This window comes from Helicoverpa zea, chromosome 3 (genome assembly GCF_022581195.2).
Source record: "Helicoverpa zea isolate HzStark_Cry1AcR chromosome 3, ilHelZeax1.1, whole genome shotgun sequence".
NCBI classification, from domain to species: domain Eukaryota; kingdom Metazoa; phylum Arthropoda; class Insecta; order Lepidoptera; family Noctuidae; genus Helicoverpa; species Helicoverpa zea.
Genome location: NC_061454.1, coordinates 507,404 through 535,138, shown reverse-complemented (window position 1 = coordinate 535,138; position 27,735 = coordinate 507,404). Strand labels below are relative to the sequence as shown.

Genomic DNA, 27,735 nt, shown 5'->3' with positions numbered 1-27,735 from the left:
TATGTCCAATTTTGAAAATGTAGTCAAACATTATTTTAAGCTGCTATAACATTAACTTTATCGAAATGTTTAAAAGTAAATGTCATGCCAAGTGAGCTATTTATAAAATCCATTAAAACCCATATAGGACCTTTCCTTTTCAGAAAGTAAGAACACCTTTGCAAAGATTTTTTTGTAAATACGTATACACTCGAGTTCAAAGGAATAAATATAACGTTTCATGAACATCGAACATTCAGCGAGTTCTCAATAAACTGTAACAAAAGCGAAACAGAAGCACTCGAGTGATTCGAGAAAACGCAGCGCACCCGACACGGAATGCGCAGTTTTACAATTTCCAAGTCGCTGCCTAACTATAGACATACTTTTATCTGAAGCGTAAGATTTCAGGTAGGTAGATAGTTTTGTGGTGGTGTATGTAATCAGTGGTGCGTGGGGTGTAGTGGCGCCGCGTGTCAGGTCCCGCGTCCTTGCGGGCTGTCCTCGCGCGGTGGGGCGCGCGCGAGCGGCCGGCGCGGGCGCAGTGCGAGCGCGCGCGCCGCCCGAGCGCGACATGAACGTGTTCACGCAGACGCCGCGCGACGAGCCGCGCGCCACGCACTATATCGAGATCGTGGAGCCCGAGCCGGCGCACTGCCAGCCCTCCGCGCTGCCGCCGGAGGGACACGGCACGCTGCGCGGCTACCGGCTGCTCAACGACAACCTCTGCGCCTTCGCCCCCGGGGACAAGGACAAGCTAGCGCCGCGATACGACGTGTGCTCAGCCATCTCCCCGCCGCGCTCCCGCATCCTGGAGCTACTGCGCCCCGAGGATCCCGGCCGGGATGCTCTCGAGGCAATCGTACGGCCCATTCCACGACGTGGCCTCACCAGGCCGCTGGACGAGGATACTCGGAGGTTCCTACAGCGAGCTCTGCAGTCGCCGAGCCCATTGTTCACCGCGTCTAAACCAGAACCACATCACAGGCCACCAGAATCTCCAGAATCGGACAAAGAGCCAGAAACAGCGACAGTTGCTGAAGAAACTAGTCAGACACCAAAGAGCTCAGCGGCGGAGCGGTCGCTGGCGGACGAGCTGGCGGAGGCAGAGGAGGCGGAGCGCGAGGAGGGAGCTCGGCGCGAGCTGGTGCGGCGCGGCGGCGAGGTGCGCGCGGCGGCGGAGCGCGAGCGGCTGGCGCGGCTGGCGCTGGCAGTGGAGGAGGACGAGGCGGAGGAGTGCGCGCTGTCGGCCACGGCGCGCCGCCTGGACGCGCTGCTGGCGCAGTCGCGCGACCTGCACTGCGAGCTGGCCGACATCCACGCCGACCTGCAGGTGCTGGCCCGGCGCCTGGCTCGCCGCGACCCCTGACGCGTTCGTACCGTTCTGCCGCCCTGCGACTCTCGCACGCTTCGCACCGACACCGATCTGTTCGCACGTAGCACCACTTCCTCAGGATATGAATTTCCTTTCGTTCAATAACTCGTAGCAGTTAGTAGCCCCGTCGAGTGCAGTAGCCGCCGACTCATAAGCATATCTGTGTTGTGTGGAAGTATCGCAAGCGGATGCATCGGTATAATGAAATTGATTGGTTTGGTCGTTCGGCACACATCGCCGGCTCGTTATCTGCGTGCAGTTAAACAAACGATCTAGTTAACTGCACCATTAAGTAATACATTATCTTGTTTCGTGCTACTTTCACTTCGGCCGTTGTCTCTGTCTATCGCATAGCTCTGGTGTTAGTGACACGTAAATCTAATTGTGTTCTTCGCTAATTAGGATTCTACATCAAGTTCTGCTAAAGTGAGTTTTTTGGAAATCTTTTCCGAAGTATATCTTCACGTAAGTTGTAAATATTGGTTACATGCAAAAGGATTCAGAGGGTAAATGACGAAGGTTTTACTGGAAGCATGGTGTGTATGCACATGACACTTCTAACTGTCAGTAACTGTTGAGCAGCAACGGCGGTGCGGCCGATTTCATAATGTTATAATCCTCTTCATGAATGCGGAACGATTCGCTTCACTATTATAACTACATTAGCACCCGGTATGTGCGAGCTCAACGATATAGGTACCATCCACACTGTTCTAAGTTTCATAATTCTGAAAAAGTATCTTTCTAAGCCCAAAAGTAAAAGAAAACAAATAATGTCAATAATGACGCTGACCCTGAAAAACTGCACTCATTTAAGCTAATGAGCATAATCTCATAATATTTGAGAGTCAAACAATAACAAATGATAAGAGTGTGTACGTGAACAAACAACTCGAAGCATATGATAACTATTCATAATAATTACTTGCTCATTTTGATAATGCACAGACATGCTTGATTAGCAAGCTTTAATATTAAAATCAGTGTCTGTGTAATTACATAATAGCCAAGTTTTTTGGCAATAATACTAAAATTGACCTTTTCTATGAAGTCCTTCTACAATGTGGTAATAATTCTTTCGATCTTGCTTAGTCTTGCAAACTACATCTTCTTTCACTTCTTCTTTAATTGTTATTGATTCTCCTGTGAAAGTAGATAAAGGAATGTACATCTTATCTTTTGCTTTTTCGTACATTTCCTCTTGAGGCATAATCGCTACTATTACCTACTTCAGTTTTGGAGTATCTTTGGGTTTCAAACTATGTTACGTCAGTTATCGTTAGAAAGATGATGATGTGCGTACTTTTTAAACATGACTGGCTAAACTTACGAAGTACATTACCGCCTCCTTCTTGGTCATGGTCATGGCCATGGTCAATTGGACTTGTGATGATCATCATCACAATTAAATTAGGCTCCCATTTACATCGTATCATTGTAACAATTTGATGTTTTTCTTCAATCAAGGCGAGCATATTTCTATCAATTTTCCTGTCATTGTGATGTGGTAACTAGTATGCCTATGAGGAAATCGCTAAACAATAATTATCATGTCAAATAATTTGCCTTATGTTGTTATAAGCATATTAACTCTTTGTTTTTACAGAGTGGGATGCTTTAACTTTAATATTTAAGACATGCGATCACTTAGCAGCCGGATCAAAGTTAATGGTTGTAATTAAATCATCCTCAGGCGTATTTTGATCTTACTCTTTAGAGGTCACTTAATTTGTATCTGTATTGGTTGCTATGAAATCTTTGCTATGATTTTTTGTCATCTGTAGTTTTATACGATCTCGTCTTTCATTTGAAGTTCGATTTACTTCACCGAAGATTTTCTTGGTTTTCATATTTCAGTACTTTGATAGTATTTAAATTCAAGGTCTTCAAGAGTCTTGGAATTACTTTAAATTCGGCATAGGGAGTTGTTTTTTTTTGTTGTTGGTCCCAAAGGATAATATGTCACTATGAGTCACGATACAAGTTATCAGTCAAATTCGGAAACAATTTTAGATTTTTTGTCCTGATGAATCTTCAGTGACAAATCATTTCTGCAACGGCCTTTGGATTGCTACATGACTTGTCAGGCTGGTGTGATGAGATATTATAAACCCTGCAGAGATGTGGTCGACGTTTGATTCCAAAGTTGGTCATGTTTATCTGACAGTCAGTCTTCATAAACTGCGGTGCTTTCGTTGGTGATATTTCCTACAGTCTTCATCATCAAGCAAATGATGCTTTATTTTCTATCTTTTAATTATGATTCTTGTATAAATACGAGATGCAGTTACATATCATGTGTCATGCAATATTCGTCTGACGGTTAGTCACGAACGTTAGAGAGAGTGCGAAACGACTCCTTTTTGGGAATATGACTATGTTTAGAAATGTTAATCGTTTATGGCTATAAACAAACACAACTAATGGGCAATTTCATGCAGATTTACGGTTTAAATGTGCGACACTTTTGGTGTGGAGTTTTTGAAATTATTGCATTCTTGGAGATTAGAAATAGCAACATTATAATATTTCAAATCCTTTGGGTTAACGGTCTAAAGCTGGTATTCTAGAACGAAATTCAGGCTTTGATCTTATCATTGACATAGACGGAAGTTAATTTTGACAGTTTAGAATGTCCATTCCATATATGCATTATTTTACGATAGTAAATGGTTCTGAGACTAGTTTTTTTAGGAGCAATTCCTACTGCCTTTACGCAATTGTGACAGGACAGTAATATTTTTAAATAAATGCCCGACAGTAAAAAAAAAAGACTATTTAGAAACCGGTGCTTGAATCTCGTTCTAGATCACGAGTCACACTCCAATCACACCAACTCAAAAAATCCTAAAATTAACCCATTATCCTATCTTTCCAGGCCTCATCAGTGCGCGCGCGCCGATGCACGGCGGCTGCGCGCGCGCTGGGGGCGGAGGCGCGGGCGCTCCGCTACCTCGACGATGTGGTGGCGTTGTTGCGAGGAGACGTCGCCGCCGCTGCGAGGGCGAGGGCCTGGCCCTTCGCGATTGGCCGACGGCAGCCAGATAGGAATTATATTATATGATCTCAGGTATGAAACCGGTGGTGTTACTTTTCTGTGATCTATGTAGCCTTTTTTACAACTATGATGGGGTCCGCTAGGAGTCTAACCAGGAACAGCTGAGTGCCAGTATTTTACAAGGAGCGACTGCATAGCTGACCTTCTCAACCCAGTCACTCTGGCAATCTGATACTCTAGGCCCTAGGCAATACTGATTGTTAGGATTTTTTTCTCCTGACTACCCACAACGACTATCGCAGCGTGAAAGAACAGGAGATAATACTGTGTACTGTACAAATAATTGTTTATTCACTTCTGCCTTATTTATCTGAATATGTATTTAAAATACCACCTGCAATAGTTTCACTTTTTGAGTATGTACACTAGGCGTGGTTTAAGGTCACATCTGCCGGACATCCAGTGCGGCCTCATTTTTTTGTTTCTGTTTTTTTTTGATCTGCTAATTAAAGAAGCCTACTCTAAGTGGATGTTTGACACACTTTTCTTCAAAGTCGATCAAATCAGTAGCCCAAGTGTGTATTCAATGACTAATATCATAATCGGAGATTAAATATTAACATGATATATTAATGTATGTTTCCCGAAGCATATGTATCGATGTACTTTGTTCGTTATCAAACAAATCTTGTTCCTACTTATTCTGAAGTGCTGATGATAACTTATTATTAAATAAACACCATTATCTGCACGTGACTAATAATGTTATTATAATAATACATATGTCTGTATGTCTGGCATATCAACTACATAGTGTATGTTTTATTAAAATTAAGTAATGGCGGGTAGATACCGGATTTTTGACGCATTTTTGGAACTTAAGGAATTTCTTCATGCGTCTAAAGAGAAAATACATATGAGGTCGAATTGAGCATTGAAATACTTTATTTTTGGGAAAATGACCTTCGAAGTCTCGATTTATAGGTAGAGGTATATTTTATGGGTTTGATAGGTACTATTTTGGGCGGTGAGTTCGGGTGGCTCATCGTCCCTCTGTCTACTTAGACGACAGACCCGTGTCGACGGCGCGCGTTGTTCCACGCGCTCCTCAAAGAGATGTCAGCAACCCCAGCGGGGCCCAGCAGGGCCAAGGCCTGCCGGGGCTGCGGGTTGTTCGAAAGAGATACCGCGGCCCTGGTACATAAAAGGCCTATGACGGAACACGACGGTTTTTAGTCAGTAAGAGTCTGACACTCCCTCACCGCTGCTAACCCACAGCGGGAGGGGTCATTTGATGATTTTTGACGTCGGAAAAAAAAAAAAAAAAAATAGGTTCTATTTTCTAACAGTAGGTAGTCAGGGCTTGAGAGTAGGAAATTAAGTGACCTGGCAGTTTAGGAATTATGTATTTTCATATTCCCTTTCCCTTCAAACTAGAATACATAAGCAATATACTGAATTGATTTTCAAAAAATATTTGTAAGCAACTAAGTGGGTACGTTAAACCAGTTGAGCCATTTGTTAGTACAAAAACTATAATAACTCATATATCTAGATGGAAAGACGTAGCTAATTTTGTAATTATAATATCAAAGTTAGGATGCAAGTTTTTATTGACAATAAAAAATCATATTAAAAAATAAGTTGTGTAATGTTGCGTAAGGTAAAACTAGTTGTTTTTTTGTTGTCTGTCTAACATTAAATGGCAAAAACTAATGGCTATCTTACTAACAGTTCTGGACGTTTTATATGAACTTTGAAATTTAATAACTGTTGTAAATCACAGAAGATTGACTCATAGAAGTTTGTCCTAAAAAACTGATGCAATATAACGGAGATCGAACCTGCGATATGATAATTAACAGACACATTAGGTAGTGGGTGGCTTTCAGCTTATGAAATTATTCACATTTATTATTTAATTTATGTTGACTTCATATCTTGGGGTCATAATACCTACAATACATGCTTTAATGTCTAGATATCAATGCATGTAGCGTTCGCGCCCAAATATCGCAGTTTAGCGGATTTTTTAAATAGGTACCGAATCGTACGCAATTTTTTTACCGTTTGCTATTTTATAAAGCAAATAGGCTAGAAGACTTTACCAAGAACCACTCACCACCTCATACCACTTTACCAAAAAATCTAATAACCTCTTTATAATACGTAGTTAAGTATTAGTACTTACTTTATACAATGATTAGTGCTCAATCCTTCTCCGTGTGAGAGAAGGCCTGTGCCCAGCAGTGGGACGATAAAAAAAGCTGAAACAAATACTTAACGACTTAACAAATTATTGTTACGAATAAAGCAAAAAAAAATACATAAATAAACCAAGTCTAAACAACAAAAAATTACATATAAAAACCATTAACCTATATTGCCCTTGAACTAAGAATCAAGCTTATCAATTAATGTGCCATTTATTAAACGTAAAACAAAAGAAGAAAAAAAACAGTAAATGTTTAATCAACAGCGTGTTAACATCCATTGTAAGAGTTAATTATCTAGTTAAAACAAATAGCTGTAAGTAAGCACCGTTACTTACTTGTAAATGCGAAAGTTACTTTCACAACAAAACGCCTGAAACTATTTACAATGCAATTATTTGTTTTTAAGTCTTTGAAAGATTAGCTGCGAATTCATTTTTATGCTATACATCATCACTGTCCTTTAGAGCTCCCAGACACTACAAACTTTTAGTCGGCCAATAGTTTGTTTGGGCTCATAAATCAGTAGAAGGTGAATATGATGAAGGTGGGTACTTAAACTTTATAAAGATCTGGTATTTCGTTGGTATCAGACTGGCTTAAAACTTTAAATGAAATCATTTTTTTTTTATCAACTGTCGGCCGACTGCTTAGTCTGCAGTATGCAATAGAGAAACTATGTGGACTTTCAATCGGGAACAAATATAATGACCACCACAAAATGCTTTGATACCCTAAGTTTTGTAACCAGAAATATCTACTGAACACCAGAAAAATAAAGTCTAAAAATGTAATAGTACCAGCTATTTTAGTCACGACTTCACTTTAAATTGTATTCGACCACCAAATTTAGTAAATGATCACCAACTCTTGACGACCAAATTAATGTATTATTTTTGCCTAAATAAGTCACTGTGATTGCCATAAAATGTAGGCTTATTACCAAATAATGTATTATGATGCCATATTAAGTTATGTGTCCGGCTTGCAATGCATGCGTGAGTGTCAGTATGACGAGTGACAGGGGAAAATGGAAGAAAATGACATATTGCGCCGACCCCAAGTAAAATTGAGAACAGGGCAGGAGAATGAAGAAGAAGAATGTGTTTCTCAATACACTCCCTCGAAAACACACTCTTATTGCGATAAGAGTGTGTTTAGAGGCATGCAATAGACAATTTTCCACGGGAACAAATATAATGACCACCATAAAATGCTTTGATACCCTTAGTTTTGTAACCAGAAATATTTACTGAACACCAGAAAAATAAAGTCTAAAAATGTAATAGTACCAGCTATTTTAGTCACGACTTCACTTTAAATTGTATTCGACCACCAAATTTAGTAAATGATCACCAACTCTTGACGACCAAATTAATGTATTATTTTTGCCTAAATAAGTCACTGTGATTGCCATATAAGGTAGGCTTATTACCAAATAAAGTATTATGGTGCCATATTAAGTTATGTGTCCGGCTTGCAATGCATGCGTGAGTGTCAGTATGACGAGTGACAGGGGAAAATGGAAGAAAATGACATATTGCGCCGACCCCAAGTAAAATTGGGAACAGGGCAGAAGAAAGAAGAAGAAGAATGTGTTTCTCAATACACTTCCTCGACAACACACTCTTATCGTACTGTTTAGAGGCATGCAATAGACAATTTTCCACCCTAGTGCAGGAAAAGGGTCCCCATAATGTTATTACATTTATTGTATCAGGCCGAACTTATTTTTTTGGAGTCAGTTTACTTAAACAGGATAGCAAGATGTAAAAACTTTGATTATCATTTTATATTAAAACGCTGGTATAATTTTGATAATCATTTACTATTTTTGGTGATCATTTACTACTTTTGGGATAACAATGATTTATTTGGACTCATTTTGCTTAAATAGGATAGCAGAATTTAAAAACTTTGGTTGTAATCTTACTTTAAAATGGTGGTTTAATTTTGGTGATCGTTTACTATTTTTGGCTTACGCATGATTTATTTTGGAGTAATTTCACTTAAATAGGATAGCAAAGTGTTAAAACTTTGGTGATAGTTTTACATTAAAATGCGAGTTTCATTTTGGTGATCATTTACTATTTTTGTCTGCTATTTGTTACTATATCTGGTGATCAGTTAAACATAAGCCCTTTCAATCTAACCACTTGTAGCTAGTGAAAACGTCTTCCTGATCTATTTTTTCTTCAGTCGTAACTACATATTAATCAACATGTCACAATCAAATTCCGCCATGATTTCTTTTGCGCCTTATTATGCAAAAATCCAACTCGACGGGTCCCGTTCTTAATGTACTCACTAAAGTACAAATCGTGCATAAAGTCAGTTAGAAAAACAAACGAAATTGAAACTTTTTTGTGCCTTGAAACTAGAATAGAAGACACGCGAAACGATATTCGACAGGATCGCGGTGTTAGTACGTAACTAATTGGGTTGCCAGATGCTGTGGGTTTCCCAAGAAATGGGGAAATTAGTTTTGCGAGGCCTTAAGTTAAGTTTGTAGGTTACTGGCCAATGTAGTTAATTTTAATAAGTAATTTTACCATTTCAATACAATTCTAAAATTCAAAATTATCAATAATGAATAACTAAACGTATAAATAAAGCACGCTATTCTTATTCAGAGCTTGAATCTATTTTTTTATCGACTTCTCAAAAAAGACGAGCTTCTTAATTCATATTATTGTATTTTTTAAGTCAAGATACATAATTACTCATTTATAAGTCCAATAATGTCAGTCATGGCACTTAGGCAACAGTATGTAAATCAAGTTATGTTCAAAACTTGAACTTTAAAAGATCTAAGTAGGTATCAGACACAATTATTAAATAACTTTTTATCTCCGAGATGCCTACTCTAAAAATTATATCCCTCACAATTTTCTCCCCAATCAGGGTAACATTGATCCCGCATCTGGCAACCCCTCGTTGAAGCTAATTAACGGCGCGCGAGCTGGCACCGATCGCGCCGCAATCCGAAGCCGTACACGTACTTACGAGTCGCGGGTACACTGGGAAAACTAATCATTTCACAAATTACTATGCTAGGTGTTACTTAAAAATATTAAACGTAGTAATCACCATTAGATGTTACTTAAATAAATTTTAGGATGAGGGTAATTTGGCTAAGTAATAGCCGCGCGGATCAGTCGATCATAACGTTAACTAACTCTTGGCGCGGTCGGTGTGTGGATGGGTGATTATATTATTGTAATGATGAGTTCAGTGTTTCGCAAGGCACTTTAAATTGGTGGCTCAAATCTTTGGTAGTCTCAGGTTAGAAGCCAGAAAGTCTTACAAACAGTCGTATTATTAACGGGGTACCTAGATATATGAGGGGGAAGGGAAAGCATCTGTAACAAACCACTAGTGTACTGATAAACCTTTTATGAAAATCGACCACAGATCTCTTACAAGTCACCTATAACAATGTTTTGCAATTAATTAGGAATTTTATCTTGTTAACAATTTACCTGCAACAGTAATACGCGATTATAATTGTTTAGTAGGCCACGAACAATGCGCTAATTACTTACATATAAGTAAGTTCTCCATTTTGTAAACAGATTTCAATCGACTGCAGCAATTCTTATAACATGGAAAATTCTGCCTTATCCCATGGGCTTAAGGTTTAGTTTTATTCAGAGAAGAGTATACGTGCTACGGGTAAAGTACACAGGATTAGTGTAAGCTTATTTAATTACTGAAAATCGGTTAAATCATTAAGCGTTTTTCGATTTTACTAAAGATATTGTTTCCAAACATAAATGCATATTACTTTTAAAGGTGTATTTTCTCTATAATAACAGTAGCTACCGAATGAGCCCTTTATTCTCTCACAGATTCTTTATTTACGCTACTTCTGATGGCGGACTTCACGCACCCTTATAAAACGAACTCTCCTCAATAAATATAACACTGAAAGTTTTTTTTTTAAACCGGTCCATTAGTTCTTAAAGCGCATTCAGACGAACAAACTCTTCAGCTTTGTAATATTCATGATTCAGTATATTAACATTATTAACACATCACCTGTCGACTTATATTTAGACAAATTCCTACATTAGAAAGTTACTGTTAAACACATACTAAATTGATTATTGTGAATGCACATCCGCTCAAGCAAGTTTACAATCAGTCATTAGCATAATAATTAGGTACCTACATGTGTTTGTTTGACAGCTGTCAAAGAATATTTAAAAGAAAAGACACAGTTTTGACAAGGAGCAGGTTGTATTATACAAGTGGAAAAAGTTCTCACAATACGAACAATATAATCAAACAAAAAATATTTTAATAAAATGGTCTATAAAGAGTCCTATAAACGATGTTTTCATATCAGCGCCTGAACAATTTTTAAAGCATTTTTTTCGTATATGAAGCCATATTTTTTTACATTTTTATCTCTTTTTTTGAGATACGTCACATTGTTATAGGACGTGGGGCAATTTTGTATGGATTGTGATCCGTCTACTTTATTTTTATTTAGTTACTAACTATAAAAAAAATTGATATTTAAAAAATAATCTACAAAAGTAACTCGCTTAGCATAAATCATTTTCCGAAGGTCTTAAGTGGTTTTTATTGATTCAAAGTAAATTTTAATTAGAAAAACTGAAAACAATGGTCTATTACCTACCCAATGTTTTTATGTCCAGTGCAATAAAATTGATTGATGAATGAATTAATTTATTTTGAATAGTCTAAAACATACATACAGCCACATATTTTTTACACCAATAGATATTTTCTGTTTAAAAGTCGTGGTAGCCTAGTGGGTAAAGGACCAACCTCTCAAGTATGAGGGCGCGGGTTCGATCCCAGGTCAGGCAAGTACCAATGCAACTTTTCTAAGTTTGTATGTACTTTCTAAGTATATCTTAGACACCATTGACTGTGTTTCGGATGGCACGTTAAACTGTAGGTCCCGGCTGTCATTGAACATCCTTGGCAGTCGTTACGGGTAGTCAGAAGCCAGTAAGTCTGACACCAGTCTAACCAAGGGGTATCGGGTTGCCCGGGTAACTGGGTTGAGGAGGTCAGATAGGCAGTCGCTTCTTGTAAAGCACTGGTACTCAGCTGAATCCGGTTAGACTGGAAGCCGACCCCAACAGGATTGGGAAAAGGCTCGGAGGACGAGATATTTTCTGTTTCCCATCACTGACCCATCTGTCAAAAGTCAAAGTTATGTTGTACAAGGTATAGCTATGTGCGGCAAACTAAAGCTAATAAGCGTAGGTATTGTAGTAGGTCATTATCATCAGTTTTTTCAAAATTAATGTTTTTCGGTAATACCTAAAATATCGGTTATCATTTGGTAATCTGGCAGGAACTAGGGGGCCCCATTCGATCGCGGGGCCCTGGGCACGTGCCCATAGTGCCCAGTGGACAATAGGAGCCTGGTTGTATAAGGAGAGCACCTGACCTCCTCAACCCATTTTCTCGGGTAACCAAATACCCCTAGGTAAGACTAGTTGTCAGAGTTACTGACTTCAGACAACCCGTAACGACTGCCAAAGATGTTCAAATGACATCCGCATCAAAATCATCCAAATATAAAAAAAAAACGATACATATCCTCTATCCTCATATAGCACCAACCAAAACAGTGCTAAACCACTCATTGCGCTAGGCCTGCGCACGAGTGGCTGCCTGTTGCATAACGTGTGCTTACCTTGGCGCCGCGTGCGCGTGACTCAGGTCAGTCATGCACCATTTGGTGAGACAAGTGAGGCGGCTCATATGCCAGTGGATTCAATGTATCGGATTACAAATTAAAACTTAAAAAGAATAACCGTCTTACCACAAAAACTTTTAAACGTCAGTTTATGCCTTGTCTAAAAAAATGTCAAATTATGACGTTGACATACGGTTCATTTTGCAGCCAAAATTTTATTAGACAAGTGTAAAACAGGGGTTAAAGTTTTTGTAGTAAGGCCATTAATGTTTAAGGGAAAATTAACATTAGCCCTAAAGCGCGCCTAATTTTTGTCTGGGTCCTTGTAGGACTCAGTAGGACAGTTAAGTTTAAACTAAGCGCACTTTTACATAATCCAGTACTAGATTAAATAGTCATGTTGGATATTTCGCGGATTCACGCTTAAAAATTTAATAAACTTGACCAAGAACTACTGTCACAAAAATGTATTGTCATCAAATGTATGTAGATACGTATAACGTTATACAGTAAATATTATAGTAATCTGTGGTTATAAGAATGTACAGTCAGCACCAAAAGTCGATGAACAGAATCAACATGACAAAACACCTGTTCACAATAAAATGCCATAAGTTATAGTCGCAACTAGGAAACAAAATAGACTGTACACCAGAAACTTACAAAAGTCGTTAAACACGAGTATTTCAAAAGTATCTGTGCACTAGTATTCCTAAAGTCGCTGTACACCATCAATCCAAATGTCGCTGAACATCATTGTATCAAAAGTCACTAAACAGCAGTAAATACAAAATTAGGTTAACAAAGTATATTTTTAATGTTGCCGTGTGTTAATGTACTTTTGACGCTTATGTTGTTCAGCTACTTTTGGGACAGTACTTGCATGACCTTAATAATGTATGTTAACACGTTAGTATCTATTTCAATAATTTTAATAATTATTTTGGAAATACACTCTTTTGCAAAAAAAGCGGGCACCTAGTTGCGAAATCTTAGTTTTAAGGACTTTACGTGTATTTTAAAGGGTTTTAATGATTGTAGTATGTTTCTAGCATCAAAAGGGTTAGACAAGCATGCGTGAGAGTGTATTCTGAATTTGAATTTTGTACAATTGCTAAGAAATTGGTTAAACCTTGTTTTGGACTAATTGCTGGCAGAAAGTTCGTCGGTGTTTTGAAAAGTTTTTGAAGTGATTTTCAGAAAACTGATAATGCAGTTTTAATTAATGATTAATGTACCTTTTTGTTAGATAAAACATTTTTGAAAAACTATGCGTATTTGATAAAATTTTCACCTGCTCTAAATGGGCTATACTGATGATTGATGGCAATGTTAAGAGTTTCGGTATTTTAGTGCAAAGCGTTCTACTGTTTAAATATTCTACCCACGTGTTTTAAAATATCGCTTTTTCATAATTAAATACTAATTAGAGGAATATCAGTACATTGGGCTGCGACAAAACCAATTTAAAGTAAGCAGTGCCGATCGCAACTCGTCTCCTATCGTACTTTGACATTAAAAAATACCAAATTTTGTGATAAATGTTAAAATTAACCACATGAAAAATTATGAGGAGGGTTTAAGCTATCTAAAAGTCTAATTATCGCCGCGTTGAAGCTCTCTATAACTCCATAGGTATCGGGTTACTAAGCGATGATTTCGCTGAAAGGGAGTCAAGAATTCAAAAGTATTGACCAAACGTACATATGTTTCTTAAGAAATGAGCAGATAGCCAATTATTGTTATGATTTAAGCAGTAAAGTGCTGTAGATGCTAGGAAATCTCGGTGCAGGCAAGTTTATTTAATAAAATGTCAGTGGGATGAAAACACGCTATTTGAACGCTCAGACTCATAGATCTTCGGAGGTCTACGGAGTTTCCCAAGAGACGAGGTTGTTTGAAAATCAGTGATTACGAGACCTTAAGACCTCGTGCTCACAGTCTATGCGCTATTTTCTGTATTTTGTAGAATATCAAGATTTTTAAAAATGTTAAAGTCCGAAAGGAGACGAGTTGTGATCGGCACTGCTTACTTTAAATTGGTTTTGTCGCAGCCCAATGTACTGATACTCCTCTAAATAGTGTTTAATTATGAAAAAGCGATATTTTAAAACACGTGGGTATAATATCTAAACAGAAAAACGCTTTACACTAAAATACCGAAACTCTTAACATTGCCATCAATCATCAGTATAGCCCATTGAAAGCAGGTGAAAATTTTATCAAATACGCATAGTTTTTCAAAAATGTTTTGATCTAACAAAAAGGTACATTAATTAAGACTGCATTATCAGTTTTCTGAAAATCACTTCAAAAACTTTTCAAAACACCGACGAACTTTCTGCCAGCAATTAGTCCAAAACAAGGTTTAACCAATTTCTTAGCAATTATACAAAATTCAAATTTAGAATACACTCTCACGCATGCTTGGCTAACCCTTTTAATGCTAGAAACATACTACAATCATTAAAACCCTTTGAAATACACGTAAAGTCCTCAAAACTAAGATTTCGCAACTATAGTTCGGCCATTCAGAGAATGCGTTCCTGACACGTCGCGATTGAACTGACGACGTAACTACATTCATTGATTATTGATATAATAATGTTGTTTTAATGCTCCTCAATTGTTAAAACGGTAAACAACCAGCAAAAATATTTTTATCGTAACTGCAACGCCATTGCAAAGTTACGTCGTCAGTTCAATCGCGACGTGTCAGGAACGCATTCTCTGAATGGCCGAACTATAGGTGCCCGCTTTTTTTGCAAAAGAGTGTATTTCCAAAATAATTATTAAAATTATTGAAATAGATACTAACGTGTTAACATACATTATTAAGGTCATGCAAGTACTGTCCCAAAAGTAGCTGAACAACATAAGCGTCAAAAGTACATTAACACACGACAACATTAAAAATATACTTTGTTAAAGATAGTTCAACTCAGATTTGCGCGCGGCCCTATGTGTGCGTCGGCTTGTAAATATACAACTTTCATTCGTGTGACAGTGACGTCGTCCGAGCATGACGTGTTCTCATCGCTTTTTGTTATGGGTACAGTCGTTTACGAAAATGTCTAGTTCTTCACGGAGAAAATGTTTTAAGGAGTCAGGTAGCGTTTCAAAAAAATGAAACAACATTCAAAGCTTTTTATTATTACATTTTACAGTTTATCATTATTTTCTCATACGGCTTTTCAAATTGACATTGACAGTATCTAAGATATAAATGAAGTGAAATATCTAAGATGAATTAAATACTCCTTACATATTTTCTAGCTCGGGGTACGCGGACAATAAATAAATGTGTGGACTAAGAATGTAAAAGACCTATAATTTAGTATAATAATGGAAACAAAATGTGTGGGGAATTTTAAAAAATTATATTGCTTCGCATAATGTCGACCAAAATAAGACGGAAATAATGAAACTCATAAATGAACGTTTAAGTCAAATTGATGAAGGGATGTTGGGTAATTCTTGTCGACATGTACAAAAGAAAAAAGAAGAATACTATAGACATTTTGACATGGAGTCAGAATTTATAATTAACATTGGTGAAAGTAGCGAATCCGAAAATTCATCATTTGATTTTTCAAGTAGCGATACAGAATCATTATAAATAAATAAACTAAATTACGTAATAACTGTACTTTAAACAGCCGTATACAACCCCTAAATAACTGTATTTGTACCCGACTGTACCTCTTGTCACGCACACAAAGTCACTGTATATGTACAAGGGTTACCCACACATAGGGCCGCGCGCACGACTGAGTTGAACTTACTATACCCTAATTTTGTATTTACTGCTGTTTAGTGACTTTTGATACAATGATGTTCAGCGACATTTGGATTGATGGTGTACAGCGACTTTAGGAATACTAGTGCACAGATACTTTTGAAATATTCGTGTTTAACGACTTTTGTAAGTTTCTGGTGTACAGTCTATTTTGTTTCCTAGTTGCGACTATAACTTATGGCATTTTGTTGTGAACAGGTGTTTTGTCATGTTGATTCTGTTCATCGACTTTTGGTGCTGACTGTACGTATAACAACGACCCAATAAAAAAATCGTAGGAAAATAATTTTAAAAACGTAAATAAGAATATAAAATAAACCAAAAATCAACTTAATCAACGGAATTGCACAAAACCAACCAGCTCCCAGTGACACATCACTCAATTACCAGCCCATTGGCAGCCTAACAGCCGCAATCAGATTGGTTGAACAACCACAATCGCATTCGGCATAATTACATCATATTAACAAACAAATATACTAAACTATGCCATATTTAGCCAATGGCTGCCAACCAACCACCGGTGACCGTGGAGCTAGGAAAGGAAAGTATCAGAATAGATATGCTTGTTCCTTTTGATATGCCCAACGTGTTATTCGAATAAGCCAATGTTATAAATAGAGTGTAGTAATTGTTGCCTCGAAATACCAATCAGAAGACACATAATTTTTAGTCGTCTTTTTCACACCCTATTCGCAATTTTGTTAGTAGTCTAAATTTACACATTTCCTTTATTTTTGTGTTGACCACAATCATTCATATCATTTGATTTTCACTCGTATCGTCATGGAGACATTCATCGAACATTCATTCAAGATTTATAATCTCATCAACAAATTGTTAAAATCCCCTCACTTATGAAAAGCTACACTATCACAAGAATTAGGCAGAATCTAGTAATTACTAAAAAGTTAAATTCCCGGTAGCATCAATGGATAATCGCCATCCCTTCATCACTGGATGTTGCAAACAATATTTAACGCGACAAACATCACCGATTGCGCCCTCTATAGGAACAATCGGGAACCACAATACACGTTCCGTTACGCATCAGTTATTAACGCGTATTGTCAAATATGAATACTGAACGGCTTTCATTCGTAATTGTTTTAATTTTAATGTTTATTGTGCTGCCTATACTTAGTTTGGTGGTGACCTACTTATATTGCGTTTTAAATGAGGGTCACATAAAATTTTATTTACATAATATTGAATATTATTCAGCTAGCTACTTCCCGTAGCTAACTTTCTCAGGTCTCGGATGGAGTTGCGGAAAATAATTATTCCTTAAATTACTGTCTATCATTGAAAATCCGTAGCTTAGTCTGAAGATCGAGACTTTGTTCTTAGTTAGGTTTAACCATTTAAACCGTGGGTTGACAACGCAGACAACGTGGGTAGACTAGACAAATATTGACCAGTACATTGACCTTTTACATATAACTCTTAAAAATCACCAAATAGAACCAATAACTATTTTAAGATGACATTCGAACCCTATTTAACTCTTATCACACATAACCCCATTTCAATACAGACAACTGCAGAAAATAAATCAAACACAAATCGTTTTATTGAACTCTCGTGATTGCAAGTCATTAACTTTTTAAGCATTACCCACTGATCATGTTTATAATGAATGTTACAGAATTGGAGATATCCCTGACTATGGCCACTTCTCGAATGTTCGACGCACCAAAGGCATGGGGCACCAAAGGATAATATAATTGCATGTTATTTAGCTCTAATGCCTAGGAAACGATAGTTGCATTGTTGCAATTAAGACCTCACACTGCAAACTTTTAGTCGGCCGAGTTTGTTTGGATTCATAAATGAGTATAAAGATGAATGGTACGCACATGTCGGGCGACTGTTTAGTCTGCAATGTGAGGGTAAATTAAGCTGTCAAGTTACAGGTGTTTATTGAAGGTAATAAGAAACTAAAAGAGCTCAACTATTTGAGTTTGGTCAAACAAGATCTTAAGAGCATTGACATGACAAAAAGTAAGTTCTGTAAAGGTTATTATGATGCAATTTTCATATCAAAGTGACCATGATATAATATAGAAAATATTGTAACCACTGATTTATCTACAGTATACATCTGTAAGTTTGGACGTTGATTATATTATTATCCATTCCAAAAAGGTTTAATAAACCTGCGAAACAGAAAGTACTTTTCAAAAAGTTTATAATTATTATCGAGAGAGATAATTTCGCTCTTAATACGAAATTAGATTAAAAATTCCCTATTTTATACTACTCTTTATTGACTTAATCTTGTAGTTTCCTTAATTGATATGAGTCAGAAAAAAAATGATATCTTTAAAGTACATTTTATTTAATGTTAACCTGAAATACATGAGCGTTTTGTACTTTCGGGTAAAACTGGTCTCTGTGTATTATGTGTTTTACACTTTAATTAAGTTAATCACAGAGATCGTACATATGTATATTTTGTACTTGACAGTTTATTGAGAAATAATGATATTGTTAGGTTATTAAGAAAATTATACTCCGTTTGAGAGGGCACTAAACTAAAAGTAAACAATATTGATAGGTCTTTTTACACAAATACGTATTAATAATTAAACAAATAAACTACTGCTGTATAATAAGTAGGTATTCACTTCAATAACTCATTGTTATTATTGTATTTACATGAATTTTTCTCCACAAAATATTCTTCATAAAAAGTCCTATCAAGATTTTTATCTCTAGTCAAATGCCTACTTTAACGGAGTATAGTGACTATCTATTTATTTTTACCGCCTCATATTTATTATTTAAAAAATATTATGAATTGTAGAATGTTATTATGAATTGATAAAAAGTGGAAATTTGCAAAGACTATGGAAATATCATACACAATTTGTAAATTATTATTACGCATGGAATTCAATAATTATATTTCTGTTGATAAGATTAATACCATACCAATTTTGTAATGCAATTTTAAAGATATCTTATATGAGTGACATTTTCGTAATAATAATATTATTTAGTTATGTAACTTAGATTGAACTTAGTAGTTAATGTAATACTCGTTTTTCAGATCTCTTAGACTGAACTTGTTTGGTTAGTGATTGAACTAAGTTATGGAGTTAGCTTAGAAGGTATTTAATTAATGGGTTTTGTACCAGTTATACATTAAAGTTTTTAAATCTTATGCAGTCTCGTGTTCTTTTGTTTAAATACCATTTGATGTTTTAATCAATTTAATAAAGGTAAAGTTTGTGATTTTCATTTTTAATTAGCAAGTCTAAAAGTCAAAGTGGTATCTGTCTTTTGAACTGAAATTTTCTCTTGCTGAGTACCTAAAATAAGAGTACATTTCGCGTCAAATAGGTTTACTAGTCCCGAGTTGGCTACTAGCACTGTTGAAATTATATTGTGGTAATGATTTGACGATGGTTAAAATATAAAAACAAAATACTGCGCATGTGTAAAGCGTCATATTGCTCACTTCACAGCAGCAGCAAACATATTTGACGAACACTATACCTACCTACGTACTAGTCACACGACTAAAATGCATCAATATTTTCTAGATAAAAAGGTAAAATGTCAAATAATTAAGATTGTTTGTTTCATTTTGTCACAATTAAATAAACTGTGGAACATCTATGTTGTTTATTTCCAGTTCAGAGCACAAGATTCGATTCCTGTGTCCTGTGTCTTTGTTATATGACCCTGGTCTATTTACCATAAGGTTTTTTTCTGAATTCGGTAGTCGTTTTGGAAACCTAATATAGGACTGTTGTAGACAAAAACCAGTGGCTTGGAAATCAAGGCAACTGTTTGTCTGTTACTAGGTAGTTTAATCCTATGTTGTCACTTGTTGAATACTTTAGTAATAGCTACGGTTTGCCTGAAGCGATATGTCGCAATCTGAAATATTAATGTCACAATAAGTCTTGTCTTTATTTTACATATTCTGCTTTGAGAGCAGACTTGATACCCATGCAGGAATAATCCTGGGTTTTGTTTGTGTATTTTCGTCATCAACATTTCACCCATAGGACGTCTACTGTTGAAAATTAATTTCCACAAGAAACGATTGATGATACCCGCGACTTTTGTCAGATCGTCCGACCATCTCATGTACGATTGTTGTGCCAGTACATATATCCTCGACTTTCTAGTCAGGGATAAATGCAACAAAGCACTCAATTAAATTCAAAGCCCCAAACTTCGTCACCAAGTTAACACTAAAACGCGGTTGCATAAATCGAAGACCCCCAATCCTATCCACTCAGCATGCAAGGGTTATTGATTGTAACAATAGTTCATTACGTGCGGCGAGCGCCTAAGCATGGTGATTAATGTTCGGTGTTGCCAGCATGTGAAATATCGCCCCCTTCGCAGGATATGACACTGTGACATCGGAGTGACGGCGAGCGAAATTTTGGGGGTGTATTTGTGTAGGATGGTGAATTATGGGTACACCTTATCGGGAGATGATCTTAGGTCCTTGGGCACTTGAGATTGTTGTATGAAAGATATAAGTCAATATAAGTAACCAAACTTTCTCTAACTGTAACTACGTGCACGCAAAAATATCAAGTTGCTTAAGTCCCAGATATATCAATGTTGTGGGTTCTAGGTGCCATCCTGTCACTTGAAAATACAAATAATCAAAAATTCCAATCCAGCATTACAAAATTTAACTAACAGCGCAACTGTTAAACAACTTATATTATTATTTGTCATAGTTATTTAGCACCACGGCGCTGCCAAATGGGCGTGTGTTGGCAACACCGCCGAGGGTTGGGGAGCCGGGTAATCTCTGGCCCTGACAGAGTGATGCGGGGTCACTGCCCCCACGCGGGATAGCCAGAGCTAATTGCTCGTGAACTGATTATTCAGCTATTTTTCAGGTTTTTGATGTAAGTTGTTTAATGCACGCTTAGAACATGCAAATTGATCATAACAACGATGGTGGATAAGGGTCTCAGAGCCATCTCAATGAACTCAATGATTATTTGATGAACGTTGTATTTCTGCTGCTCTCTGCTGACCAAGAGTACAATAATCCTGCTATTGATTTTTCCGCAAAGCCGCCACGTCTCCATGCTTCAAAAGCTAATCAGTGATTGGATATCATATAGCAGGCTCTTTTTCCATTCTTTTCTTTTCTTCCAAGTCTACCGTTGATAACAAAGTTTCAACCAATAACAGAAGGTTATCAGAAAAGAATCTAACCGACCCAGACAAACATTGAAAACTGCAAACAATAAGAAGGGAATGCATTAATAATTCTGCCATAAAACTTTATACAACGAAATTATTTTCAAATTACCTGAAAGCGAGTTTAAATTACTTATGTAAATGTGGTAGATAGCTGGCGAGCTTGGATCGCGTGTGCCTCAACTTATAATTGGGGAGGCCTGCCGGTGGGGCGCAGTGGAGCCCGGGACGGCACCCGGCAAGGTTCACCACATTGCCGATTGTGGTACCACCATTTGTACCACTGTGGCTAAACGCGACTGGGAAGACAGCTTAAAAAATCGCGTGGAATTGCAATCATTTAAAAAATTGCAGTGATGATGGATTGTTTAGGATTTCTACTAACCTTCATGTTTTCGTGAAGTTTTTTGCAAATTTAGGAACCTTCGGAAGTGTTAATGAAAGTTTTGTTTACCTACAAATGTTTGTGTAAAAAGTTCGCGAAGTTCCCGCCATGAGGCTAGCCCGTCAGTAATCTTGGCCCAACATTCAGTCCAATGTTGGTCACACTGACATGTCCATTGACGGCTGGCTAATTAGTTTGTTGAACTTCTACTTCACAGCATTGGATTTTGATGTGTTACCAATATTGGATCCAGTTTTATACATCCTGCACTACTAACCACTTTGCTTAGTTTATTTGTTTTTATTGCAAATATGTATTTATTAGTTTATGAGCTTTATTCGTACAGTAGTTATTCAATAAAATATAGAACTAGAACCCTCCACCACCATCAACCTTTCAGATTTTAGGCTTACAATGATGCTTTCGCTGCTTGCAGAACTAGTACATAGCCGACTATTTGTCACTGTATAAAATTATCGAATTCCAGTTCATGGTATTTTATTATTCATCATCCTTTTGCCATTATCCCAATTTATTTGGGGTCAGCGCATACTCTTCACACTCACACCACACTTCCATACTCATATTCTATCTGAAGTCATCTAACAAGTAACATTATTTCTTGAGATATCGACGTTCACACCTTATTTAATTTTTATATCATATTTCGTTTGATGGGCACAAGGGGATAACTTCAGATTAAAACAATTAGAACATGACTAGGTACAACAATATTTTAAGGCGTAGTTAACAGCTTAAAAACAATAATTTAGCAGTAACTGGAGCATCAGGCTATGTTGAGAATGTGTGCAACAACTCTGCAGTAATTGCATTCCGAGCTGACCTGCATATCTTCATTAATCATTACTTGCATACTGCTGCAGTTGGAGGTATTGTACCAGTGGAATATACGCTATGAAAATATGATTTAAATGTGGGGCAAACATTTCTCAGCTTTTATTTACGAGACATTTTATCATACGTTATTTCAATTAGACATACATACATGTGTGTGTATTGTGTGTATCCAAAATGTTAAATAAATAAAAACTAACCTAACAAAAGAAATAATAACTGAAACTAACTTCAATACTATTAGTAGTTAAAGTTCCCTAAACTAGAAAACTAGGTCCAATTGAGCATGCAAGAAGCAATTCCCAAACTAAATTAATACTGGCATAAATTTTAACTCATTTACGAACAGCCAACGTCTCCCAAATCCAAATTGGAAAAACGTGACCGACATTATTAAAAACATATTGCCCGCCAAATATAAAAGTCTACAACGTTGGAAATCCACGGAAAACCGCGAAGGAAGTACTGTAATATTAATAACTGCTTCGCTCCGGAAAGATTAGCGCCGACATGATAAAATTATGCTTTTTGAATAGCTTTGATAATATTAAATGAATACCGCTGCGTGAGTGCGCGATACGCATAGAGATCGGGATCATTTGGGTAACATATAATGTTTTTGCATATATCTTTACAAACCTCAAGTTTATTACATTACACCGATAAGAATATGAGATTTTTTCTACGTGAATATTAATTCATCTCAATTGTACGTAACAAAAGTAGGTAAGTCAAACAGGCTAGAATTACTTTTTCCAGACTATATGACTTCCCCACTGAAAAATAACTACATATATCAGAAAAACGTAATAGCTAAATCCTGGTACATTTATAGATAACTTAATATCTACAAGTCCTGTAAGACAGTTGTAACACGGAACCCAAACATGGCATCTGAAAATAGAATATTAGCATATTAATGCGGCTGAGTATCCTCGCATCCGGGCTCCGTTCATAATTAAGGCTCGCATTAGCTTTGTGGGGCCCCGGGCCGCTTACGCAAAGCCCCACAAACGGGCCCCTGGGAGTAGGAAGCTACCTCGGAACATGTGGCTGAAAGTTTGGATACCGCTTCGTATTTTATTTAAGGTGTTTTGATGGGGTATTGTACGATGTACCTATCATAGACCTGCTGTAGATTGTAAAGACTTTTACTGAAATTATGAGTATTACTCAAGACAGATTGGTGCTGAAAACTGATCAAAAATCCGGGAACATTGCTCTACCTAAGTCGTAGCACAGATTACTTAGTCTTAAGCTGATGCCCAGTATTCAGTATTCAGAAAATAACATAGTTTTGTCAAATACATAGCTAGGCACAAGCAAATCATAGACAGATCCTCAGTATTGAAAAAACTATAGTTTCATCCATCAGGGATTTAATAAACAGTAAAGTTTTCTTCAGCTCATCAATCTAGACAAGAGCCAGGCTTTTATTAGGAGCTTAAATTAATGATACGATTCAGACCTCTCCAGCTTTCGTAACACCTACAGTAGACCTCCAGTTTTTCGTAAATTTTTCCATTGGGTTAGCCGTTAATCTTGTCGGTAAATATTTCAGCTCATTCTGTTCTTCATTAACTTTGGCCTGAAATATAAAATAAATCCCTTACCGCTTTATAGAAGCTTTTGGTATATCTAGAAGGCTGGGACAGAAGTATTTTTTCTGCTAGTTATCTGCTTTCGGCATATGATAACTTTAAGACTAAAAAGGGACATATTTCAAAACGGTTTCATAAAGGAATTTAACACTATGCGTAGCAAAAAACTTACGTGCGCTTTAAAATGTTTCAAATTAATAAGTGGCAATAATATAATTTACAAATGTACACTTCACTTTTCTAAACCCCTGCTGGAATTTTTCATTATATTTCGGTTCCACGTTATTTATTTCAGGCTGCCAGACTATTTCCATTTTTCCAACTGATGCAACTCCTGAAAAAGCAACCAAGTGTTGCTTTGAAAGGAAATGAAACTATTATGTTTCGCCATTCTTTTCTGAAAAACCTAGTTTCCATCGGAAAACAAGACGGTTTCGAACCACTTTTCAGGTGTTCAAGTTCATTTATTGCCTACGGTACCGATTGGTGATTATTTTATACTAAGCTTCTAATTCAAATAAATAAATAGTTAGTTGAACTGTGCTTACCTTGCATAGGTAACTTTGGTGTATCTCTGAAACACCAGGTTTTTTAATATATTTCACCATACTTCAATTTATGGATGAATATCGATTTAATCGATGATTTTTTTCTTCTCAACTTTCTTTCTATTTGTAAATTATTTAAAACACTAAAATCTCCGACCTAAATAAAAGCTTTCATCGCACGTAATCCGGCTCAAGTTACAGACGGTTAAAATTAATCTATTTCTGTCGACAAACGATAGCTACCGTAGTCAGGTTTATTTCTTAGCCATTACGCCGATGGAAGTTCATTCCAAACAATGGGGTCAGGCTGCGTAATAACATTCAGGTGTAATTTATTTGTCACGGGTACGATTTCGTCAAAATTGACTCAACTAAGTTTCACCTTTAATTCACTTTCAAAATCCTGAAACACTTTTTGAGTGCCATCGTGTCTGCAATCCTTCACCACTGTATAACGTGACGAGGTCTCTTCACATTCCCACAAGAGCAATCATTCAAAACCCATGAAAAGCCAACATATTATGTACACTTTCATCACCACCATCAATAAATCAAGTGGAATATACCCAGTAACCCCATGGGCCACAGCAAACACCGTCACGTGGCCGTCGCGTGCTTCCACCATGAATCAGACCCGTATAAAATTAACCAAGTTCTCCATTTTGTGACAGAGCCACCGTGGGTGATTTACGACGGAAGGTAAACGCAAATAGTTGACATTTTACTTATTCTTTCTGCATTTTTGTGTGATGGTTACGGCGGATGGCGTGCTTCGTTCCTCAATGAAGGGTTTGGGGGTCAGTGGGTTGAATGTGAACTGGTTCTGTGGGTCCGTGTAATCTACCTATAACCGTTTCAGGAGAGACAATTTACACTAAGATCTAAATTCGAGATCCTAATCCACTTAAACATTCTCGAAACTAGTGATGGATACTTTTAAGTTGCGTTGGATTGCCGCCCCATCCGGCTATGAGAGTGAAAGAATAGAGAGTGCACCTTTGTCTGCTCAAATGCTTGTGCACTATAATATGTCTGCCCAAGAATTGGTCTGGACGCCTTTAATGACAATAAAACCTATGTGTGCATAGACCGATGACACTAAATTTCCATTAATACTCCTTGAAGACATAATAAGCGCAGTATCTAATAATAACACCGGAAGAGCCAGTCTAATCTAAGTCCTAACCTTTCCACAATACTGCAAATGAATATGCAACAGACAGTGTAACAGATATTTAATTAATTCTCAAACTTGTGACATTCCACAGTTATTTACGAGTGGGTCCACGTCATGCGATACTTGCATTGTTCACTGACTCCAAAGACCTTCGGATTTCATGTCTGATTAAATTATCTTTATGAGAGATACAAATCATATCAGTTGTCTTCAATCTATTTTGGGTAAAGTACTCAAAAGTTTATTTTCCAAACGTAAAAAGGGTTCAATCGTATGATGAGCGCGAAATTACCACGAAACATGCTAAGTGACTGATGGACTTGTCTTATAACAAGCTTTATTTTAATACAGTTTAATATGTAGGTATGTAATAATTAAGTGTACTTTATTATATGTTGATAATTAAGGTCCTAGGAACCATAAGGTTTTAAGGTAATCAGGCAGTAATGACTACTGCCATCAGTGTTTTGTAAAGACAAAAAAAACTCATGTCTGTTGTATGGGAGCCTCAATCAAACAAAGATTTAATTTTACTGAATTCTAATACTTCTAAGGGTTCCTAACTAACTCAAACAAACAGGCACCGTCAATTTATTTGCGTTTTCAGCACTCTAAGGGCTGAGTCTCACGACCTCTGAAGGCATATTTCTTTATTCCATACGAAGTATCCAGAAGGCGGTTCAGTAAAAAGATTGCATTAATGCATTAACTAGATGGTGACAGATTGGAACCGTTACGGCCCGTAATCCATTACCCACTGACGGTTAAACTTACCAAGTAATTGATTACGTCGCGTTTCCTGATTAGCTCGGGAAAATATCATTGAATACGGATGCTTTTTGCGGAAATGTGAAAAAATGGAGCACCTTTTTCCTTTTAATTTTTGTCATTTATTTTGCTCAAACACTAAAAGGTAAAACTGGTTATTAACTGTAACCCATCTTAACCCCTCTGCCTACCTAGATTTCACGCAAATATGCCACTCTGTGTTACTTATTACAAACTTACGAAGAAAAATATTTTTTAAGAAACAGGGTTGCAAACGCGCCACCTACCGCATTTTCCACCGAACTTTCGCAGCTATAAAAAGGACTTGCTTGCTTCTACAGTGCCCTCCAGCGGCGAGTAGAAATAAACTGCATGGTTGATTCTACTTGCCACTAGATGCCGCTGTTAACATAGTCGGTTGATGAGCACAAAGAGGGCGCTTACCTACCCACAGAATTCTGTAATAGACAAACCTTGATAGATGGAACTGCTTTATACTTGTAAAATAGAACGTTACAACTATACTTTAGTTAGAGTAAAATTCACCAATAAAGAATCCATCAAGCATCAGGGCCATCAGTCTAGCTCCTAGCTACATCTGTGCTTTCTTCAGATTTTCTATGTGGTTTTTCTAATACGACCTTCAGAACACTTGCCTTTAGATACGTAGTATTCGTATATTTTTCATCAATAAATCGATACGACATGTAGGTAGGTACATAAACGTCCGGCTTTACGGCCGCGACGACCGATATCTATCTGCTAAGAACTATAAAAACTTTTGTTTGCTACTTTTCGATTTTCGACATGCGAGGCACCAAGAGCTATGAGAAAAGGCGACAAGCTTTGTACATATTTATTTGGAAAGTTTTTCTGCTGCTCTTGGTGTAGGTTATATACTAAATTTGTCGAGAGACACCAAACATAAACGTTTAAACATATTTGATGTTTTTTTTTGAGCGACATACCCCACTCGCCCCAGTAGTTGCGAGGGAGTCACTTTTATTTATTTTTATCTGGGTATTTCCACCGCAATAAACAAGCATCTCATAGGCATCTCAAGATAGCGTCATGTTTATTAAAACCTTTAAGCCGGAGAATGGCCTAACACCAAACGTCGCTAATCACGCTTGCCATCGCAGCACAAGAGACGCTCTCAGC

General features: G+C 37.1%; 1 protein-coding gene across 1 annotated transcript; it reads left to right on the top strand.

The window, feature by feature from the left end:
- The first annotated feature begins 528 nt into the window (after window positions 1–528).
- LOC124646312 lies at window positions 529–19,675 on the top strand. The gene is made up of 3 exons (XM_047186439.1): window positions 529–1,312; window positions 4,233–4,424; window positions 17,699–19,675. Exons 1-2 carry the CDS (start codon window positions 554–556, stop codon window positions 4,416–4,418), a joined length of 945 nt encoding a protein of 314 aa, XP_047042395.1. The 5' UTR covers window positions 529–553; the 3' UTR covers window positions 4,419–4,424; window positions 17,699–19,675.
- The last annotated feature ends 8,060 nt before the right edge of the window (window positions 19,676–27,735 follow it).

Excerpts from the sequence above, each read along its gene's own strand:
- LOC124646312 (XM_047186439.1), top strand. The coding sequence starts at position 554 with ATGAACGTGTTCACGCAGACGCCGCGCGACGAGCCGCGCGCCACGCAC. Across the intron at positions 1,313-4,232 it reads ACATCCACGCCGACCTGCAG|GCCTCATCAGTGCGCGCGCG; the intron begins GTGCTGGCCCGG and ends CTATCTTTCCAG.